Consider the following 23,831-nt stretch of genomic DNA (forward strand, 5'->3'; position numbering starts at 1 on the left):
CTTATATCCTTTCTAAAATAAGCCCAAAATGGCACACAATACTCCAAGTGTGGGGTCTCACTAGTGCCTTTCAAGAGCCTCAACGTCACATCCTTGCTCTTATATTCTACACCTCTAGAAATTAATGCCAACATTGCATTTGCCTTCTTCACAAACAACTCAACCTGGAGGTTAACCTTTATCTTGCACAAGGACTCTCAAGTCCCTTTGCATCTCTGCATTTTGAATTCCCTTCCATCTAAATAATAGTCTGCCCATTTATTTCTTCCACCAAAGTGTACGACCATACACTTTCTAACATTGCATTTCATTTGCCACTTCTTTGCCCATTCCCCTGAACTATCCAAGTCTCTCTGTAGGCTCTGTTCCCTCAACAATACCTGCTCCTCCACCTATCTTTGTATCATTGGCAAATTTAGCCATAAATCCATTAATACCATACTTCAAATCATTGACATGCATTCGTAAAAAGCAGCAGTCCCTGTGGAACTCCACTGGTAACCAGCAGCCAGCCAGAATAGGATCCCTTTATTCTCACTCTGTTTTCTGCCCATCAGCAATGCTCCACCCATGCTAGTAACTCCCCTGTAATTTCATGGACTCTTATCTTGCTAAGCAGCCTCATGTGTGGCACCTTGTCAAAGGCCTTCTGAAAATCCAAGAACACATCTACTGCATCTCCTTTGTCTACTCTGCTTGTAATCAAAAAATTGCAGTAGGTTTGTCAGGCAGGATTTTCCTTTCAGGAAACTATGCTGGCTTGGGGTTATCTTGTCATGTGCCTCCAGGTACTCCATAATCTCATCCCTAACAATCAATTCCAACAACTTTCCAACCTCTGATGTCAGGATAACAGGTCTATAGTTTCTTTTCTGCTGCCTCCCACCCTTCTTAAATAGCAGAGTAAGATTTGTAATTTTCCAGTCATCCAGTACAATGCCAGAATCTATTGATTCTTGAAGGATCATCATTAATGTCTCCACAATCTTTCCAGCTACTTCCTTCAGAATCCAAGGGTGCATTCCACCAGGTCCAGACTTATCCACCCTCAGACCATTAAGCTTCTTGAGCACCTTCTCAGTCATAATTTTCACTGCACAAACTTCACTTCCCTGACATTCTTGAATGTCAAGTATGCTGCAGACATCTTCCACTGTGAAGACAGATGCAAAATACACATTCAGTTCCTCTGCCATCTCTCTGCATCTCTCACAATATCTCCAGTGACATTTTGTATTGATCCTATATCTACCCTCAACTCTTTTGCCCTTTAAGTACTTAAAGAAACTTTTAGTAGCTTATATATTAATTGCCAGCTTCCTTTCATAATTCACCTTTTCCTTCCTGATGACCTTCTCTTCTGCAAGTTTTTAAAAAGCTTCCCACTCCTCTATCTTCCCACTAGCCCCGGCTTCATTGTATGCCCTCTTTTGCTATTACTTTGACTCTGATTTCACTTGTCAGCCACGGCAGTGTACTTCTTCCATTTGAAAATTTATTGGAATACAGTTGGCCCTCCTCATTCGCGGGGGATTGGTTCCAGGAACCCCCGCAGATACCAAAAAACGCGAATGCTCAAGTCAGTGGACTTTAGGTCCCAGCGGAGCTCCGGACCTTATTTAACCTGTTTCAGTGCAGTGGATTTTAGGACCCAGAGGAGCTCTGGATCCACCGCCCGCAGTGTTTCTGTTCAGGAAAATGATCGTGATTGAAAAAAAAAGTGGAAATAATAAAGCAATCGGAAAGTGGTGAAACACCATTGGTCATTGGAAAAGCGTTAGGCTACAGTCGATCAATGATCGGAACAATTTTAAAGTGAGATTAATGGAGCTTGTGAATACCCTGCCCCGATGAAAGCTACAATTATTACAAAGCAACGCAGTGGTTAATTATTATGTTTCTTAAGTGTCTTATATGCATTGAAAGGTAAAATATATACTATATACCAAGACAAAAATTTGACTAACTGATGCCAAATAATATCGGATGTACCTGTTCCAACTTAGAGAACTTGTTCTTTTTCCCCCCGATTCCCGATCTGCGGTAACCTAAGCACATCCTCCCGTATACTTTAAATCATCTCTAGATTACTTATAATACCTAATACAATGTAAATGCCATGTAAATTGTTATACTGTATTGTTTAGGGAATAATGACAAGAAAAAATAGTCTGTACATGCTCAAACAACAAGTGCTGGAGAGAGAACTTCCGGGTTTTCCTGATCCACGGTTGGTTGAATGCACACATGCGGAACCTGCAGATCAGGAGGGCCAACTGTATATCTGCCTTGCAGTTCCCTTATTTTTCACAGAAACTCCGCATGCCATTGTAGTTTCCTTTATTCCACTGAAATACTGACACACTGGATTGTATTTTTTCCCCTCTCAAATTTCAATGTTAACTCGATCACTGTTCCCCAAGGGTTCCTTAACCCCAAGCTCTTTTATCACCTCTGGATCATTGTACAACACCCAATTCAGCACAGCCAATCCCCTGGTGAGCTCAACAACAAGCTGTTCTAAGAAGCCATCCTTTAGACATTCTACAAATTCTCTCCTTTGAGGTCCAGTACCTACCTGGTTTTCACAGTCCACTTTCATTAAACATTACTTGCTTAATTACAGGGACAGCAAATGTTATACTAGGTGCCAGGTGTATGAGCCAGAAGACAATGTCCTAATATGATACCTAGAGTATTCTCTCCTCCTTCCCCCCCCCCCCCCACAGACACACACTCACACACAGTATTGTTGAGAACAAATTTGCACCTGATTGATGTTCAAAATTACTTCACTGTACAAGATACAAAACCTACCCACTATGTCAGTGCTGTCATCCAGGAGATCAATCCAATCACTTAAGCCATTGGTTAGCGTCACAGAACCTGAAGATTCTGCCGGCTTCAAGACAGGGGACACTGAAGTGTTCATGGGCAATTTTACAAAGCTCAAGGAAGTTCTGACTGAATGTACACACTCGTTTTCCTTCAAGGATATGTTGCTGGCCCTTCTTGAACTTGAGCTACTAGCAGTTGATGTTTTGGCTCTTTTCATTGCTGGTGAATGTGAAGAACTAGAAACAGTTGAAGAAGAATGACAATTTCTGTTAACCCAATTTGTTTGGACAGGAGAAAAACTGGAATCTCTTGACTTGAGTGACACTTTTAACTTTTCAGCATGGTATTTCTTAGAAGCAGAACCTTTTCTTGTAGAAGAGGAAGCTGTGTTGGATTTTGTAGACTTTTTACCAAGTAGTGAACTTAGGGCAGATTCATTTTGCTTTGAACAAACAGAAGTCTTCTGCTGCAAAAAGGGAGAAGAGGCTTTGCCTTCAACAAATAATTGCTTGGCACACTTTTGAGGAGTCCCAGTAGTCACAACAAGGCACTTCTTCGGTGGATGGGTGGTGCTCTTAGTAGCCTAAGAGAAAAGCAAGCATTTACATTAATATTGATAAATGTTTCTACCAAAATAAAGTTTTTCTACTCTGGTTCAATGGTCACATTTTTAGATATTATTCCCACACAAAACTGCTTTCATACATTACACTCAATAAACAATTCCCACCCCTACCCCACCCACAAAGCTGTAGCAACTCTGACCAATAGTATAGTTTTCTCACATTCTACTACCTCCCAAAATGGGATTCCAACATTCTCCCTGATGACTATTGTTGCTACTTCAGGAGTTCTTTTTAGCTATGTTTGCTACCTGTATTTAACCTGCCAAAACATTTATAGTATGTGATCTTCCCAAATTCAACAACTACTCCATTTGGTATCTCTATTCAACCTTAGATACATGCTGTCAGGTCCAGCAATCTGCTTTTTGTACATTTGCCTCTAACAATACTTAGCAAGCCCAGAGCAATATTTTATTGTACAAAACAGCCAAGTGCCATTTCTCCATTTTCCCTCCCATTCTCTAATGCAGGAACACATCTTTTAAAATATGTTTGTAGACAAGCAAATTCTTTGTTTTTCTTTTGAGTTTTTAAAAACACAATATTCCATCCACCAACTGATAACATGCCAAACTTCCAATTTGCCACAGTTGTACAATTCTTCATTTGGTACAACGGATTAGATCTTTAAAAGACTTTAACACCTGTTTTTCTACTATTTTTACATCATTTTCCCTGTTCACAAAATTGGGAGTGTACTAAGAGAACTTCAAAGGCAAAACTGAGTTTCAGACCAAAGCTGTACTCAAAATGTAAATGATAAATTTCAGCTTTAAAATCTCTTCTCATTACAAATGTGTACTTACTAGCTATCAAGCCCTACAAACTACATTTTCCAGAGTAGATTTGATCTTTCCACAAAATTAACAAACTCATTGAAATACTGAAATAAACAGGCTTTGCAACCCATTTTTTAAAAAAATACACCAGAAATTTAATACCTGAATGAGTGACTAGGCAATATATGTTTAAATAGTGGAGGTGGGGATAATTTTACATAGTAGATACAGTGCAAAGCCCTCATTTCCATGCTGCCACAGAAAAGCAACATCTGTCATCAGTATCCCCACCATCCAGGCCACATCTCTTCTCACTAGTACGATTGAGCTGGAGGTTCAGTAGTTCTGATTCTCACATCACTAGTTTCAAAGACAATTGTTATCCTAAGCAATCAAGCTCCTGAACCAGCATGGATAACTTCATTCACCCCAACACTGAACTGACCTCACAACTAATGGACTCACTTTCAAGGACTCTGCAACTCATGTTCTCAGCATTATTTATTTGTGTGGAGTTCTGCATAGGTACGTTCCAATCAGACAGGAAGGTTATGGTAGAAGGGTACAGGAACTGTGTACAAAAGCTGTAGTACATCTAGTCAAGAAAAGAAAAGCTTACAAAAGGTTCAGAGATCTATAAGATTATAAGGCTAACAGGAAGGAGCTTAAGAAAACTAGGAGAGCCAGAAGGGGCCATGAGAAGGCCTTGGCAGCCAGGATTAAGCCCCGAAACATTCTACAAGTATGTGAAGAACAAGAGGATAGGATGTGAAAGAATAGGGCCTATCAAGCATGACAGTGGGAAAGTGGGTATGGAACCAGAGGAAATAGCAGAGGTACTTAATGTATATTTTACTTCAGTATTCACTATGGAAAAGGAACTTGGTGATTGTATGATGACTTGCAGTGGACCGAAAAGCTTGAGCATGTAGATATTAAGAGGATGTGCTGGAGCTTTTGGAAAGCATCAAGTTGGATAAGTTGCCAGGACCAGATGAGATGTACCTCAGGCTACTGTGGTAGGCGAGGGAGGAGGCTGCTGAGCCTCTGGTGATGATCTTTGCATCATCAATGGGGACGGGAGAAGTTCTGGAGGATTGGAGGGTTGCAGACATTGTTCCCTTATACAAGGGAATAGAGATTGTCCTGTCCTCTTCACATGCCTTGCATGAATTGACAAGCAGATAAACGCCATCCCCAATTACTACACTGAGAAAGATGTTCCAAGTTGACTTTCTTTAATGTAGCAACTGGCCGTAGGGTAAAACTGACAGAAAGAAAAAACATAGAAAAAAAACATCCGAATTCCCATTATGGCAAGCACAAGTATTAAGTATACCACAGATGATATAAAATACACAAGATGCTGTTATACAAATAAGTTCCAAATACATCATAAAGATAGGCTACTGGTAAGCATGGTGTTGCTATGTACAATGTATCTTTTGCACATTTTCTCACTACAAGCTAGCCAGGTTTACACATTATCAGGATTCAACATAATGGCTTGTTCTTCTATCAAGTAATTTCAATCTCAGATGCAATACATGTGCATGTTGTTACTGAAGCAGTCAAAACAGACCAACAATTGCCATAACATTCTGGAATCACGGAAATGTAAGCCATGGTTGCCAACAGCACATTGGGAAAACTGCTTTATATGTAGCTATATCTTAAACATTTAGTTGCCAAATGCTATTCTACATTTTGTGAGTGATTAAATTTAATTTGTTCTGAGCTCTAATTAGCAGCTAATTTACAAAGTCCATGTGCAAATACCCTTTATTTCTTGAAACACCAATGCATTCTGTGCCATTAGGATACCATAATCAATTTACCCCCATAGCAAACACAATTACCTACTCTTAATGAAAGAGGTCAAAAAAAGTTTTAGTACAATACTTATGTTAAATACAGCTAAGACATTATTTAAGAAGGGAAACCTAATCTTTACAAATATCATCCCTTTCAACCTTGAATAATTAAAATCAACTGCTGAATACAGTGATGCCCATTGCCTAAGTGGGTACCTTAAATTTCCTTGCTTACCCAACATTCCATAAAACTTTAAAAGACATTCCTAAAAAGATAATATAAAACAATGACAATGATGCCTCCAAGAAAATAATGCCATTACCAAAGAGGCTTACAAAAATAATACTATTTAGAATTAAATGGTTCCTTATCAGGTTGTATTAAATCCCCTTTTTGTCTGTAGGAAGATGTGGCCCACATGAATACTTCTTCCATATTTTTATCTGCACACAAACCATTTAAATATCTGATTTGTAAAAATATACAAATACATCAATAAATGATAAATCCAAAGGTTACTTTTACATACTGATGATGCCTTCAAAGGCCTGAGCTTCAGGATGGAATGGCATGAGTTTTCCACAGCTCCAAGAACTGCTTAAATATCTACTGACGTCATCAACACAGATCACATGACCTAAATGATTGCTACACAAAAACACCAGCAGAGGGTGCTAAATGACAAATAAAAATAATTGACTACTGAGGCAGCACAGAGATAGCCCAAGAAACTGTAGACCGATGAGTCTTACCTCAGTAGTTGGCAAGTTGATGAAGATCCTGAGAGGCAGGATTTATGAACATTTGGAGACGTATAATATGATTAGGAATAGTCAGCACGGGTTTGTCAAGGGCAGGTCGTGCCTTATGAGCCTGATTGCATTTTTTGAGGATGTGACTAAACACATTGATGATGGAAGAGCAGTAGATGTTGTGTATATGGATTTCAGCAAAGCATTTGATAAGCTACCCCATACAAGGCTTATTGAGAAAGTATGGGTTCCAAGGGGACATTGCTTTGTGGATCCAGAACTAGCTTGCACACAGAAGGCAAAGAGTGGTTGCAGACAGGTCATATTCTGCATGGAGGTCAGTGACCAAGTGGAGTGCCTCAGGGATCTGTTCCGGGACCCATACTCTTCGTGATTTTATAAATGACCTGGATGAGGAACTGGAGGGATTGGTTAGTAAGTTTGCTGATGACACAAAGGTTGGAGTTGTTGTGGATAGTGTGGAGGGCTGTCAGAGGTTACAGCTGGACATTGATAGGTTGCATATCTGGGCAGAGAAGTGGCAGATGGAGTTCAACCCAGAAAAGTGTGAAGTGGTTCATCTTGTTGGGACAAATATGATGGCAGAATATAGTAGTAATGGCAAGACTCTTGGCAGTGTGGAGGATCAGAAGGATCTTGGGGTCCAAGTCCATAGGACACTCAAAGCAGCTACGCAGGTTGACTCTGTGGTTAAGGCAGCATACGGTGTATTGGCCTTCATCAATCAAGGGATTGAGTTTAGGAGCTGAGAGGTAATGTTGCAGCTATATAGGACTCTGTTCAGACCCCACTTGGGAGTACTGTGCTCAGTTTTGGTCACCTCACTACAGGAAGGATGTGGAAACCATAGAAAGGGTGCAGAGGAGATTTACAAAGATGTTGCCTGGATTGGGGAGCATGCCTTATGAGAACAGGTTGAGTGAACTCGGCCTTTTCTCCTTGGAGGGACACAGGATGAGAGGTGACCTGATAGAGGTGTACAAGATGGTGAGAGGCATTGACTGTGTGGATAGTCAGACGCTTTTTCCCAGGGCTGAAACGGCTGCCACAAGAGGACACAGGTTTAAGGTGCTTGGGAGAGATAGAGGAAATCTCAGGGGTAAGTTTTGTTTTTTTTTAAAAGATATATATACACGCAGAAAGTGGAGTGTGTGCGGAATGGGCTGCCGGCAACTGTGGTGGAGGCTGATACAACAGGGTCTTTTAAAGAGACTTTTGGATAGGTACATGGAGCTTAGAAAAATAAGGGGCTGTGGGTAACCCTAGTAATTTCTAAGGTAGGGATAAGTTCGGCACAACTTTGTGGGCTGAAGGGCCTGTATTGTGCTGTAGGTTCTCTGTTTCTATTACACAACATCAAATCCAGAATTGCCTTCCCCTAATGCCATCTTGTAGTCATTCTACAAATTCCCTCTTGCGATCCAGCACCAATCTGATTTTCCCCAATCTACCAACACAATGAAATCCCCATCACTCTTTTTACATGCCTTTACTATCTTCCATTGTAATTTGTATCCCGCATCCTGACTACTGTTTGAAATCCTGTATACAAGTCCTTCAGAGAGTTTTTAAAACTTGGCAGTTTCTTAGCTCTACATCTTCTGATCCAATGTCACCTCTTTCTAATTCATTTTTTTTTAATTCAGAGCCACCCTACTCCTTCTGCCTACCTGCCTGTCTCTTCAATACAATGTATACACTTGGGTGTTAAGCTCCCAGCTATGATTTTCTTTCAGCCAGGGGGCAGGGATCCAGAATGTGAGAGAGGATAGCGAGATGAAGAATAAAGGACAGGTGGGGACTACATGGTTCCAAAATATTAAGTGTGTAGTAGAGAAAGGTGAGGCAGAACAAGTAATAAGGAGGACACATGTACAGAGGGATGATCTGACAGAACATGGAGTTAAAAGTGTTGAAAGAATAAGTAAATTTAGGAAGGACAACAAAATTCTAGGGGCGTATAGCCCGATGGGAGTTCGGGGAGCTGGGTTAAGCACAATAGGCAGCGATTCAAACAGAGAGAGGAGAAATGGGCTAAAAATTCTATATCTGAATGCACGGTGTCAGAAATAAGGCGGATGAGCTTGAAGCCCAGGTGCGAATGGGTAACTATGATGTTGTTGGGATAACGGAGACATGGCTGCAGGGAGATCAGAACTGGGAAATGAATGTACAAGGGTATACATGCTATCGTAGGGACAGAAATCTGGGCAGAGGGGGTGGGGTGGCCCTGTTGGTGAGGAATGAGATTCAGTCCTTTGCAGGGGGGGGGGGGGGAAGGAACATAGGGTCAGGAGAAGTAGAGTCTGTGTGGATAGAACTGAGGAACAGTAAGGGCAAAAGGACCCAAATGGGTGTTGTCTACAGGCCACCGAACAGTAGCATGGATATTGGGTGCAAGTTGAATAGGGAGTTAACATTGGCATGTGGCAAAGGCAATGTCGCAGTAGTTATGGGGGATTTCAACATGCAGGTGAACTGGGAGAATCAGGTTGGTGCTGGACCACAGGATAGGGAGTTTGTAGAGTGCCTAAGGGATGCATTCTTGGAACAGCTTGTACGAGAGCCGACCAGGGACAAGACTATTCTGGATTTAGTGTTATGTAATGAACAGGATGTGATAAGTGATCTTGCAGTAAAGGAGCCATTAGGAGGTAGTGATCATAATGTGATAAGTTTTTATCTGCAATTTGAGAAGGATAAGGGCAGCTCGGAGGTGTCAGTGTTGCAGTTGAACAGGGGAAACTATGGAGCCATGAGGGAGGAGCTGGCCAAAGTTGACTGGACGGATAGCCTAGCAGAAAAGACAGTGGAACAGCAATGGCAGGTATTCTTGGGAATAATGCACAAGGTGCAAAATCAGTTCATCCCCCAGAGAAGGAAGGATTCAAAAGGGGGAAAGGGGCCACAGTGGTTGACAAAGGAAGACAGAGATTGCATAGCATTAAAAAAAAAGGAAGTATGACAGAGCTAAGGTGAGTGGGAGGACAGATGATTGGGAAGTTTTTAAGGAACAACAGAACTTAACTAAAAAGACATTACGGGGAGAAAAAATGAGGTACGAACACAAGCTAGCCAGGAATATAAAGGATGATAGCAAAAGCTTTTTTTTTTGGTATGTGAAGAGAAAGAAGATAGTTAAGAACAATGTTGGGCCCTTGAAGAATGAATTGGGTGAAATTGTTATGGGAAACAGAGAAATGGCAGAAGAATTTAATGAGTACTTTAGATCTGTTTTCACTAAGGAAGACACAAGCAATCTCCCAGATGTATGGATGGGCCAAGGACATAGGGTAACAGAGGAAATGAAACAGATTGACATTAGGAAGGAAATGGTGATGGGAAGACTGATGGGACTGAAGGCTGACAAATCCCTAGGTCCAGATGGTCTGCATCCTAGGGTACTAAAGGAAATTGCAGATGCATTGGTAATCATTTTCCAATGTTCCTTAGATTCAGGATCAGTTCCTGAGGATTGGAGAATGGCTAATGTTATCCCACTTTTTAAGAAGGGAGTGGGGGAGAAAACAGAGAACTATCGACCTGTCAGCCTGACATCGGTGGTGGGGAAGATGCTAGAGTCCATTATTAAGGATGAAATAGTGGCATATCTAGATAGCAGTGATAGGATTGGGCCGAGCCAGCATGGATTTACCAAGGGTAAATCATGCTTGACTAATCTGATGGAGTTTTTCGAGGATGTAACCAGGAAGTTAGATGGGGGAGATCCAGTGGATGTAGTGTACCTTGATTTTCAGAAGGCATTTGATAAGGTCCCACATAGGAGATTGGCGGGTAAAATCAAAGCTCAGGGCTTCGGGGGGGGGGAAGACATTGACATGGATAGAAAACTGGTTGGCAGATAGAAAGCAAAGGGTAGCGGTGAATGGGTGTTTCTCGGAATGGCAGGTGGTGACTAGTGGGGTGCCACAGGGCTCGGTATTGGGACCACAGCTGTTTACAATTTACGTCAATGATTTGGATGAAGGCATTGAGAATAACATCAGCAAATTTGCTGATGATACTAAGCTGGGTGACATATGATGAGGATGTTAGGAGAATTCCGGGTGACTTGGATAGGCTGGGTGAGTGGGCAGATACTTGGCAGATGACATTTAATGTGAATAAGTGTGAGGTTATCCACTTTGGGAGTAAGAACAGGAAGGCAGATTATTATCTGAACGGTGTAGAGTTAGGTAAGGGAGAAATACAAAGAGATCTAGGAGTCCTTGTTCATCAGTCACTGAAGGTGAATGAGCAAGTGCAGCAGGCAGTGAAGAAGGCTAATGGAATGTTGGCCTTTATTACAAAGGGAATTGAGTACAAGAGCAAGGAAATCCTCTTGCATTTGTACAGAGCCCTGGTGAGACCACACCTGGAGTATTGTGTACAGTTTTGGTCTCCAGGGTTAAGGAAGGACATCCTGGCTGTAGAGGAAGTGCAGCGTAGATTCACGAGATTAATTCCTGGGATGTCTGGACTGTCTTACGCAGAGGGGTTAGAGAGACTGGGCTTGTACACGCTGGAATTAAGGAGATTGAGAGGGGATCTGATTAAAACATATAAGATTATTAAGGGATTGGACAAGATAGAGGCAGGAAATATGTTCCAGATGCTGGGAGAGTCCAGTACCAGAGGGCATGGTTTGAGAATAAGGGGTAGGTCATTTAGGACAGATTTAAGGAAAAACTTCTTCTCCCAGAGAGTTGTGGGGGTCTGGAATGCACTGCCTCGGAAGGTAGTGGAGGCCAATTCTCTGGATGCTTTCAAGGAGGAGCTAGATAGGTATCTTATGGATAGGGGAATCAAGGGATATGGGGACAAGGCAGGAACCGGGTATTGATAGTAGTTGATCAGCCATGACCTCAAAATGGCAGTGCAGGCTCGAAGGACCGAATGGTCTACTTCTGCACCTATTGTCTATAACTCAGTGATACCCACAATGTCATATGTGCCCATCTCTAATTACACTACAAGATCATCTACTTTATTCCATTCACTGCATTCAAGTGCAACACCTCCATGGAATCCATCACTTATTTTGATTATGCCTCCATATTACACTTCAGCTCATCCCACTAACAGCAATTTTGCCCTGTCATCTGCCTCTCCATCCTCCATCTTGCTGCACTAACTTGAATACCAATTGCCCCATCCTCCGAACTATCACTCTAATCTCCATCCCCCTGCCAAATTAGTTTAAATGGGGGTTACCAACCCTTTTTTTTAAAAATGCCTGAGACCAATACCATTAATCAAGGGGGTTTGTAATCCCAGGTTAGGAACCCCTGGTTCAAAACCTACGAAAAGCCTTAGCAAACCTGCCTGCAAAGATACAGGTCCCCCTCAGGTTCAGGTGTAACCTGGTCTCTAGGAGTCACAACTTCCACAGAAGAGATCTCAATGATCCAGATATCTGAAACCTTGCCCATTGCACCAATCCTCAGCCACACATTCATCTTTCCTTCAATGGCACATGGCACAGGCAGCAAACCAGAAGTTACTACCCTGGAACTCCTGCTTTTTGGCCTTCTACTCAACTCCCTATATTATGTCTTCAGGACTTTCTCTCATTTCCTACCTGTCGTTGGTACCTTTATGCACCACAACTTCTGGTTGCTCACACTCCCTTTTAGAATGCTGTGGACCCAGTCAAAGACATGACCCTGACCCTGGCACCTGGGAGGCAAAATACAATTTGCATGTGTTTATCACATCCACAGAATTTCCTGTCTGCTCCTCTATAGAATCCCCTATCACAACTGCACACTTCTCCATCCCCCACCCTTCTCTTCTGAACCACAGAGACAGACTCAAGACCTGTTGCTGCTGCTTCCCACTTCAATAGTATCCAAAGCAGTAGACATTATTGAAGGGATACAGCCACAGGGGTACTTTACACTGGTCTCCTATTCCCTTTCCCTCACCAGGCAGTCACCCAGGTACCTCTCTCCTACAACATAGGAGTGACTACCTCCCTGTAGCTCCTATTACCTCATCATTCTCCCATATGAGCAAGGTCAAGCTGCAGGTCCAGTTCATTAACACCGGAACTGCAGCTCAATGCAATTCTTGCAGATGTAGTTATCAGGGAAATTGGAGGTCTCCCAGAGTTCCTACATCTCATACAAAGAACATACCACTGTCTCTAGACCCATTCTCAGCACACTAGCTGTGTACTAATAGACAAAAACACTTAACCAGAAACTTACTTAGAACCTCCACCGGTGCTTACCCAAGCCTGTTGAGCCAAAGCCTCCCAATAACATTGGCCCACAACAACAATAGCCACTCTGTTTAAACCTTGCTTACTTTTAATGGCTCAAATAAAGTCACTGACAATTTTCAAATGGTTCCCACGTAGCAACGATGTCTCGCTTGCTACTTCAAATTATGACTCACTCCTGACAGTCTTATTCTTTCATATGGCACCTGCTTCACAATGATGTCCCTGTCACTTGTTACTTCAAATTAAGTGCAAAGTGGTGGCTGATGAAACTGGTTTATATGAGAAAGCATTGGCACAAGATGGACTGGTCAAGGACAATAGGACTAAAGGGCAAATTTACAGCACACAAATTAGTTGCACCTGAATAATCTGTGGCCCTACCATTATTATACATTTGAAAAATTTGCCCAGAAATCCTTAAATCTTTACCACCATCCCCACCCCAAAACAATCTACTAAATATTTTGATCGAAGGTAAATTGAGGAATATTCTGATGTAACTTGTGGCACAGAAATGTAATGGTCATTGCCTAGTGCTAGCTAAATGAGAACAAGTATTCTACTCATTTAAGATGGGAAAACAATGAAGGTGAGAGAGAATCTTGACAGATCTGAGGGATTTAACTAACCTTGGAAAGGAGAGGGAAGGCAAGATCTAAGACAGTGAAAGTCACAAAATAGCACAATGCAGTGGAGAGACTGAAAGCAAACAGCACCTTCTCCACTACAAAAATGGTGGGATAGTAAAGAAGCAGGAAAACAGTAATAATCAGCCAGGATACAAATTGGGGGGGGAAGAAGAGAGACAAAGTACTGAGAAGTCCATCCAATTAATATTTTTCAGAACAATGCCAAGAAACAAAAAAAAAATCAACCAGACCAACTTAAAATAAAATCCTGCACAAGATCAACCATAGTAATATAGGATAAACATTTCCTTCAAGTTTAGGAGAATATAGCAAGCTCTTAAACATTTGTTTAATGCAGAGGATGCTTAGTATTTGTTTCTTGGTGCCAGGTATCTTAGCTCGTTTCTGCTCCCCTCTGGCACAGATCCTCGGGGCTTTATTCCAATCCAGTTTTATTTTCAGGCTCGGAGGTGGCTAACAAGGCAGGAAACCGCAGAAAGAGCCTGATGGAGTAGTTCATGGGTTAGTGTCTTTGTAGTGAAGGAGGATGAGAGGTGACATTGCAGAGGTGTACAAGATGAGCAGCATCAATACCAGAAATCCCCCCCATCCAGGGCTAAAATGGCTAATACGAGGGTCATAATTGTAAGGTGAATGGAGGAAAGTCAAAAGCAAGTCCTTTTTTTTAAATAAAAAGAAAGTACTGGGTGCATGGAACACATCGCCAGGAGTGATGGCAGAGGCAGATACATTAGGGCCATTTAAAAAACTCTTAGATAGGCACATAGATGAAAGGGAAATGAAGAGCAATGTAGGAGGGAAGATTGACCTTAGAATAGTTTAGAAGTTCAGCTCAACATTGTAGGCCTATAATATTCTATTATAGCAAGTGACCCAAAGAAACAGTCTTAAGCTTTTAAAAAAAATGTAGTGAAATAGAAGGGGCAAGTGGATTAACATCTGGAAGTTAATACAAGAGCAAATTCAACAGCACAATTCATTCATGCTAGAATGATGGTACACTCATGGATAAGTAACAGATTCTTATCCAAACTTAAAATTGACAGGATGCAATAGTATGGATACAGATTTTCCAGGTCAATGCTAGAACCAGTAGCAAGCATCTCAATAAAAGGACAGACTATTTTAGGATTAATCAAAAGAACAGTGGTAGTTTATGTTCACTCAAGCACTTAGATTTCTGGATTTCTACATCTCCACAGTTCAAGAATGAAAAGATTCAGGGCTACCCATGTTCCTTTGTTCTTACTTTCATCTATGCAAACTGAACAAGGACTAGACAAGGAACAATACAATCTTAGATCTAGTACTTTAACAATCTAGAAAGCTAAAACTAAAGGAACATCTTAAACGATAAAGCAACAGGGCTAAGATAAAAGGGAGAGCTTTACTATCTGACATATCTGACAAAGACCACCAGTGAAATTACGGCAAGGCTTTTAGTGCACCCATCTCAGAGGTGACAATGGCTCAAGAACTGTCAGCCAGCAAGATCTACCTTTGCCAAATATTGAAGGTTGGGTTTGGGAAAAATCTCAAATGGCAAATCCACAAGACTAATAGACAGAAGAGACACCAGGTAATTTTATTCAAGTGTCTGATCTGGCATTTCAGATTTACTGTACTGCCTTCTTTCTCTCCTCTCCAAAACACACAAGGCCCTATTCTCTGCAGACCCCCAAATAGGTACTCCTTAATAGCAAGACTGGCTCCCAACTTCCTTGGAGAAGTGTCTCACCATTCACCCTGTTCTGCCTTTGAAAACCATGCTTCATACTACCTTCAACTCCTACAAATCCTAAACTGCCTATCCGTTCCTTGTAGGGCAGAGGGGAAAAAAAATCACTCCATAAAATCATTCTAAACCATCTTCTCCAAAATGCCTCCAATGAGCCTCAAGTTAAATTGCTCACAATTCCAGATGTGGTCTGACTACAGTTGCAGTAAGAATTGCTTACTTCTATATTTTAACTCCCTTGAAATGAGTTTCGATATTCCATTAGCCCTCCCTATATTTTGTTAGACTGGTGTCCGAGCATTACACCTTATGCACAGGAACCCAGATATCTCTTCATGCTACAACTTTCTGTGATACTTACAGTAGTTCTTCCAGTTTACATTTTCCCCACATCTGCCAATCAACTACCAAGAACTGTATATTGCAGAGGCTTTGCCTTCCCACCTATTTTTTGGTTACCTACAAGATGTAGTTTTAGTAAGTTTGCCTCCAAGTCTTACAAATGGTTAGTCCCAGCACCAATCCCAGTGGTACTCAAATGGTCAATCTGTCCACAAAGGATCCTTTTATCCCCAACCTCAAAGCAAACCTCCATCCAACATGGGCTCTTGTTTCATGAGATGCATAACTTTTGGTTAAGCTACATCTTCCAGAAGTTCAAGCACAACTCATCCACCACTTCCCCTTTATCTGCTCTGGCTGAGACAACCAAACCTTGGGTCAGGCATGACTTGTTTCATGAAATAGTGTTAATTCTACTTCATTAGATTTCAATTTTTCCTGAATAACTGACTATAGTTTTTGCAATTCTAACCGGACTTTATCCACATGAAATTTCTGCCACCCTCCATTTTCCCCTGCATTGAACATTAGCACTTCCCCAGAAATGAAAGTTAGTGAATACAGTGGTTGCACATGCTCTCAATAAAGTTTAGAATCCTAGGATGCAAGTCAGAGCCTTTAACCACACTATTTTGAATTGACAATTCTGTGATTCCACTTAGGGAAAGCTGAGCTTGTCTATACGGTAACAAGCCTTATTCCCATCTTTGCTCATCCACATTAGAGTAGGGGCACATTGCAAAACAGAGCCACCACTTAACACTTTAACATCTTGTCCCAAATAGTCTAAAGAAAAATTTCTGAATGTTCTTGTTCAGTGAAGTTTTGACCCATTTTCAGGGAATAGCCTCCCTACTCCTAGAGCATTCAATACAACTCTCTTGCAAAATGGGGTACAAGATCCAAATGTCTGGCCAAAGGTTGTTTAAGCTAGTCTTTAATGAGAAGCAATGAAAGTACAAGATAAAAGACCAACTCACAGATCTAGGTTTCTTCCCATCATTTGCAATGTTCCTATCCTGGGTTGTAGCTGTTGCTTGATAAGGTTTACTGTTTTGCTTGGAAAAAACAGGGCTTAAAATAAGAGGGACAATGTGAGAAAATTAAAGGCTAGATAGATAAATAATGCAATCTGTAGTAATGATTGAAGAAATGTTAAGATCTTTTATACCTGGGTGTCTCAGGAATTTCAAAGCCTGATATATCAGAATCCACCTCAAATAAGCATCCATCATTTAGGGGATCCGAACCAAGGTGTGTTGCGTTTTTACAAGTTTCAATTCCTTCCAGGCCATCCGAAATCTGATCCATGATGATATGACTTAACAGTTTAAAAGCCTATAGCTGTCCCAATAATTGAAAAGCAAACCACAAAGGGTATTCTGCAGTTTATGGCAAGCCCATATTGAATGGAATCCTCAGGATCTGCATCAAAAAGATGATACGATTACAATACAGCTGTAAATATGCTTGTATTTCCATTTAACAGGTACTTAAAACAGGAAAGTTGAAATGAAATCTTCCTTACTATTTGACAATTGCTTTTAAAAGACCACAAACTAAGCTCTCCTCAGCTGCTGATTTATTCCACAATTTAGCATGAAGAGACTGCTTCATTATGCCATTGGACAAGTCTTAACATTAGATGGAGTAACAGGGAAGCTTGGAATATTTAGTGGAGTACCTAATTATTATTCTGATGAATTACATTTTCCTGCAATACCCAAATTTCTACATTTGAGTTTATCTACTTTTGGCTGCGGTAGTATAGAATCTTAATCTTTTACCTTCACAAGGAGTGTGATTAGCTTAAATTTAAGAACTGCTACTCAATGACCATTTAATCAAAGTGTAATGTAATTGATTAGGGATGGGGGGGCTCAATTATGGCAGTGAAGTACTTGATTTCACATAAAATCACAGAACTTACTGGCATGATTTAAGTGCTCCATTCAAATTTGTTGCTACATTTTATTTAAAGACAAAAAAAAAATTTAGCTTTGTCAAATGCACATCAAAAAAATACACAGTGAAATACATCATTTTGCATCAAATCAGCAAGGATTATGCTGGGCAGTCTGCAAGTGTCACGATGCTTCTGGAACCAATACAGCATGCATACAACTCACTAACCCTAACCATATGCTTTTGGAATATAGATGGAAACTAGTGCACTGAGAGGAAATCCACATGGCCAGTAAGAATCTACAGACTCTTTACAGACAGGAGTGGGAATCAAAGCCCAGCTGGTGCTGAAATGCATCGCACTAACCACTACAGCAGAATGCCATTATTCACTGTATATACTACACTACTTTTAAAATTAACACCATTTATGCCAAGAATTTTGTCTCTTGACAAGCACTGGCACAGCAACAGAGATCAGACTTCAATCTAGACATTTGGTACTGGGTGTGAACTTGTACACTACCTCTATGGTTGTATAGTTTACTTGCATATTAAAAAATGCAGGTTGCAAGGTTAATTAGCAACCATAAATTGCCCCACATGTAGGTGGGTGAGAGAACCCACTGTTGTCTATAAGGAGTTTGTACATTCTGCCATGACTACGTGGGTTTTCTCCAGGTGCTGCAGCTTCCTCCCACAATCCAAAAGACATACCATTTGGTAGGTTAATTGTCCATTGTAAATTGTCCCAATTTAGGGTTAAAATCAGGGGTTACTAGGCAGCAGGGCTCAAAAGGGCCTATTTCATGCTAGATCTCAAGTAAATAAAAGAATCTGGAGAGACTTAATAAGCATAAGGAGGATAAAATGTAGGATTAGTGATGAATGGTTGATGGCTAGTAGATTTGGTAGGCTTAAACATTCACTGTTGTGTCTCTGATACATTCCCCTCCCAAAGATATACGTTTACTTTGACACAAAAATAGTAGATGACAAGCTCATCTCTTGGAGAGAAATCAATGAGACATTAAAACTGGTTGGATAAAATTTCTATTTGGAAAAACAAAACCAAATAAAGTAACTAATAACTAGAATGCAGAACTTATCAAATCATTAAGCCACCTAGAAATATATAAAAGAGGGAGATTCCAGAAGGCCACAATACACACCAGATCAAAGTTAAAAGAACTCATGTTCCAGGTAATATAATTGGATTCAATTTCAACCACACAGCAAATAAGATTGTTTAAACGACATGCTCTGGAAATAACAAGAACTGCAGTGTCCTGGAAATATCAGCATCCATCATTTGTATGAAGCTTTTGAAAAATAGCATTCTACAATAGATTTTAAGCCACTACTACGTTCAAACACAGACCAAGTTATTCCAAATATACAAATCATTAATCCTTTCAAATGTTCACTGGTGTCCGGATATTAAAGACCTAGATCGTAACAAATCCAGCCTCTCTGCCACCCTGGCAATTTACCACCAGCATCAAAGCTCCATGTCCATCTAAGAATTAGTTTCATATCCATCCTTGGAAGAAGTTGATTCCCGTGACGGACCATTCAGAAGACAGGACTTCACCGGCCTGAGGTCACTGGGCGCCAAGCTCTGGGACCGGCGGCAGGGCCCAGCCACCACGGTTACCTTCGGCGCATTACTAAAACCAACAGCGCAACTGCGGTGAGGGCCCGGCCACACAGGCTAGAGTGGGATAACGGCGAGACCCCACACTCACTTACCCTCCAGGGTTCAGCGGCAGGCAGCTCCCGCTCAAATACTCGCGCAAGCGCACAAACCCCGTCAGCATCGAAAACCAATGCTCTCCTTCAACTGACGATCCGCCTTTCAGCTCACTTGGCGCTGTCCGTCATTTCCATACGCCATCCTCATTGGCAAAAGTGTACCAAGCTCCCGCCTCCTTCCACCGGCTTTTGTTTCGCTCATCAGCCGTTGGCCCCTCGCGGCAGTGACGTCTATGTTGTCTCCCATTGGCTGCAAGATGCAAGGGCCAAGGTCGAATTGCAGCTCCCACTGGTCTCCTTTCTCATTGGTTGTCGATTACATTCGGGTTTCAGGGAGGGGCAGCACCTCTGGTGGGGAACATGTCCACCTTTGGTCCCCACCTGGCACTCAACTCTCACCTGTGGCTCCCTGTAGCTGTTTGCATGCAATAGCAGCCACACCCCGGGCAATGGCTTCAACAAGCGGGCTAAACCAGGTGAAAGTGGCCAACAAGTCTCAAACCCTCCATGAGATAGGAAGTTGTCTATCCCAGTATGTGAAGACAGACTCAGGCGAGTTGAGACCAATGGAAGGTCCAACAGTCAAGAAGGCAGTCTCTGCAAGCGTCGTGGAACGCGTAGAGCACAACAAGACACAGAAGACGCCCTGGTCATCCACTGCGCCTAGTCCCATCTCCAGCTGTCTCGACTCTGTCTTGCCACTGGATCCAGATGGGAATTGGGAAGACAGAATGAGGCTGACGCTACAAAACTCTCCCTCACTTAAATCCAAATCAAGCGCTAGACTCAACACCATCTCAGCTGGTTGATGGCATAGTGGCATCAGCGCTGGACTTTGGGGCGAGAGGTACTGAGTTCAAATCTGGCCAGCTCCCTTACACACTTTCCATCCATGCTGGGTTGAGAGTCGAGCTAGCATAAAAAAAAGTACTAATGGTGTTGAGGTCTTCATTGATGATGATGGATGAACCTTAGAATACATTGGACAGCAATTTTTTTCCAGAGTCTTGTTTTTCAGAATTGTTTTGTTTGATAGACTGCTTGAAGCTGGACACAGATATAATTTCAGACTACTTGTATCACATAAGAATTTGGAGGAAGAAGAAATTAAATTGAATAGTGTTTAATTGCATAATGGTCCTGAAGCTTTGCAATAGTTCAACTAAGCTAAAATGTTTTGTTGATGGTTTTCATTTGTACTGACTTGAGACATCTTGCTTCGTTGTCCAACAATAATCAGCCAGCATTGATGAATTCCAGTTGCTCTGATGCCACAATGCCCATGACTACAATGTCCTGGTGAAACCTTTCACAATGCTCATCGCTGATAGCGCCAAATTTTGCAGGGAAGAAGTCTGGGTGTGATTGCAGAAAATAAGTCTTTAGTGTCATGTTGCTCTTCATGGTTCTATATGCTTGAAGCATGCGGTCCACCATCTCCATGTAGTTTAGTACTCTGTAGCTGTCAAATTTTTCAATGCTTTTGATGTGATTTTCTCCGGTTCCACTAGAAGTTCTTCAAATTGCCTGTCATTGATGACCTGTTTGATTTATGAACCAACAAAAATGCCTTTGTTAATCTTGGCATCAGTTATTCTGGAAAACACCTGTCTCAAATATTGAAATCTTTTAAGGAGTTTTTTTATGCCTGGTGATGTCAGCTTCCATCTTTTCAGTCTTGTACCCAGCAAGTCTGATTTTGCTTTGATAAACCCAAGTCTCTGGCTAGGTCATTTAACTCAGATTGAGCTATCAGATGAGGCTCACTCGACATAAAGGGTTCAAAATCTGTATCAGTATCATAGTCATTTTCTGTTCTTTGCTGGTGCATCATGGCATCTGTGTCTGCTTCCTCCAGACTCCATGTCTCTGGTGGCTTTGGTCCTGGAAGACTATTGTCATGCGGCACAGGTCTCGTGGTGAAGGGAGACTGGGGTATTCAGCGGATGTATTGTTTTTAGCAGAGAAACCGGACACACTGATCAGACAGAAGTAGCAGTCTGTCACATGATCCTTCTCTCACCATATCTTCGGGACAGTGAATGGCTATACTCTAAGATCGACAGCCCATGTTGCACAACAAATGTGAGGAGCCCAGGCTTTGTCTAGATCACCTATTTTACACCCGAAGTAGAGCTCATAGGGTTTCTTAATAAGAGGAGTCATGCTCCGTCTTTGAGATACTTGTCACAAATATAACAGAAAGTATAATGGCTGTTGCAACATCGGTGAGATATTTTGCTATCACAAATACTCCTGAAAATGCAATTACTTTATTATGATGCATACACACAATATGCATCTTCTCTCACCACCACTCTGTAGTGATCGTTGAACACAACCTATAGACTCACTTTTCAAGACTCTACAATTCATGTTCTCAGTATTATTTATTTATTATTATTATTTGTTTCTTTTGTTGTAGCATAGTTTGTCTTCTCTTGCTTATCAGTCTCTGTAGTTTTTTATGGATTCTATAGTACTTCATTCTGCTTTGAATGCTTGCAGAAAAATGAATCTCAGGGTAGTATTTGGTAACTTATGCCTACTTTGACAACAAATTTACTTTGAACTTTGCACTTTTGATATGTGCTAATGCTGAGATTTTCTTCGTATTCGATTATATCACTTCAATATAAGTAATAATCACACCAAGGAAGAAAAAAAGCATTTGAACTAGTAGATAATTTGGGATACTTGATGGAAAGGAAATTGGAGGCATTCTGATAAGGCTTTTAAAGGCAGGAAGGAGTAATTATTTATAAAGGAGAAATATTTTTAATGATACAGGGAAAGCCAATCAACCCATCAGGTCTAAGGCAACTCCCCTGGAGCACTTACAACAGTGCTGCTCTCCATCCTTGTTTCTCTGTACCTTGGAAACTTATTCTCTTTCACTCACCCCATTGTCTCCCCTTTGCTGTTAACACTAAGGGGCAAGTTAACAGTAACTGATTAACCTACTTTGGAATGTAGAAGGGAACTAGGCTAGACAGAGGAAATCTGTGCGGTCATAAAGAGAATGTGCAAAGTGCACACAGACAGCACTCAAGTTCAAGTCTGAACCCCTGGTTCATTAGTTCCCTGGAACTATGGGGTAACAGCACTAATTGAAGCATTACATGCTGCCATCTGTGCCTGAGAAGAAAGTGGTAACCTGTCTCAATGACCTCATCCAATCGCACTTACCTCCACTGCGATGGAAGTGCTTTGAGAGGTTGGTCATGAAGCCTGAAGAGTGACCTGGATCCGCTCCAATTTGCCTAACATCATAACAAATCAACAGCAGATGCCTTTTCATTGGCCATTCACTCAGCTCTGGAACACCTAGAAAATGAAGAAGCTTATTTTTGACCACAGCTCAGCACTCAACACTATCATCCCCTCAAAACTCATCACTAAGGTCGAAGACCATGGCCTTGATTCCTCCTTCTGCAACTGGATTCTCAATTTCCTCACTTGCAGACTCCAGTCAATACAGATTGGCAACAAAATTTCCTTCAAAATCAGCATCAGCACCACAGTTCTGTGTGCTTGTCTCCCTGCTCTACTCGCTTTATATCTATGATTGTGTGACCAAGTACAGCTCCAATGATATCATAAGATTGCTGACATCTCTGTTGGCCAAATCAAAGGTGGTGATGAATCATAATACAGGAGAGAGATTCAAAATCTATTTCAATGGTGCCACAACAACAATTTCACATCCAATACCAGTAAAACCAAAGAGCTGATTATTGACTACAGGAAGAAGAAGCTGGAGATCCATGGGTTATCTTCTTTAGGAGATCAAAGTAACTTTAAATTCCTTGGTATCAGAAGATCTGTCCTGGGACCATCACAAAGAAGGCATGCCAGCACCTCTATTTTCTTAGCAGTTTGTGTACATTCAACATGTAACCTAAAACTTTGACGAACTTTTCTAGATGTACAGTGGAGAGTATCCTATCTGCCTGCATCGTGGCCTGGTATGGAATCACCAATGCCCAGGAATGGGAAAGTCTACAGAAAGTGGTGGATACAGCTCAGACCATTGCAGGCAAATCCCTCCCAACACATTTACAAGTAATGCTGTAACAAGAAAGCAACATATATAATCAAGGACCCCCACCATCCAGGCTGTGCTTTCTTCTCCCTACCACCATCAGGTAGCCTTAGGTCTCACACTACCATGATCAGGAACAATTATTCAATTATTACCCTACAACTATCAAGTTCCTGAACTGGGATGGATAACTTCATTCTCCACAATTCTGAACTGGTTCCTCAACTTACAGAGTCACTTTCAAGAAATCTACAACTCATGTTCTCAGTATTATTTATCATTTATTTGCCAATTTTTTTCTTCTTTTACACATTGGTTGTTTGTTAGTCTTTATTT

General features: G+C 41.4%; 1 protein-coding gene and 1 long non-coding RNA gene across 3 annotated transcripts in view; one reads left to right on the forward strand and one right to left on the reverse strand.

Annotated features, from left to right (window-relative positions):
• si:ch211-59o9.10 (uncharacterized protein LOC561841 homolog) overlaps nucleotides 1-19,529 on the reverse strand; it is a 37,417-nt gene extending 17,888 nt beyond the window's left edge. Inside the window, exons 1-4 of the mRNA XM_059987694.1 lie at nucleotides 19,448-19,529; nucleotides 16,962-17,215; nucleotides 16,771-16,864; nucleotides 2,818-3,421 (exon numbers count right to left, since the gene is read on the reverse strand). Coding sequence (XP_059843677.1) covers nucleotides 2,818-3,421; nucleotides 16,771-16,864; nucleotides 16,962-17,101 — 838 coding nt within the window. The 5' untranslated portion in view covers nucleotides 17,102-17,215; nucleotides 19,448-19,529. The remainder of the gene's footprint in view (nucleotides 1-2,817; nucleotides 3,422-16,770; nucleotides 16,865-16,961; nucleotides 17,216-19,447) is intronic.
• The window catches only part of LOC132403897 (uncharacterized), a 78,731-nt gene that overhangs the window by 26,958 nt on the left and 27,942 nt on the right, over nucleotides 1-23,831 (forward strand). The window lies entirely within an intron of this gene.

The sequence above is a fragment of the Hypanus sabinus genome, chromosome 13 (assembly GCF_030144855.1).
Source record: "Hypanus sabinus isolate sHypSab1 chromosome 13, sHypSab1.hap1, whole genome shotgun sequence".
In the NCBI taxonomy this organism is placed as follows: Eukaryota; Metazoa; Chordata; class Chondrichthyes; order Myliobatiformes; family Dasyatidae; genus Hypanus; species Hypanus sabinus.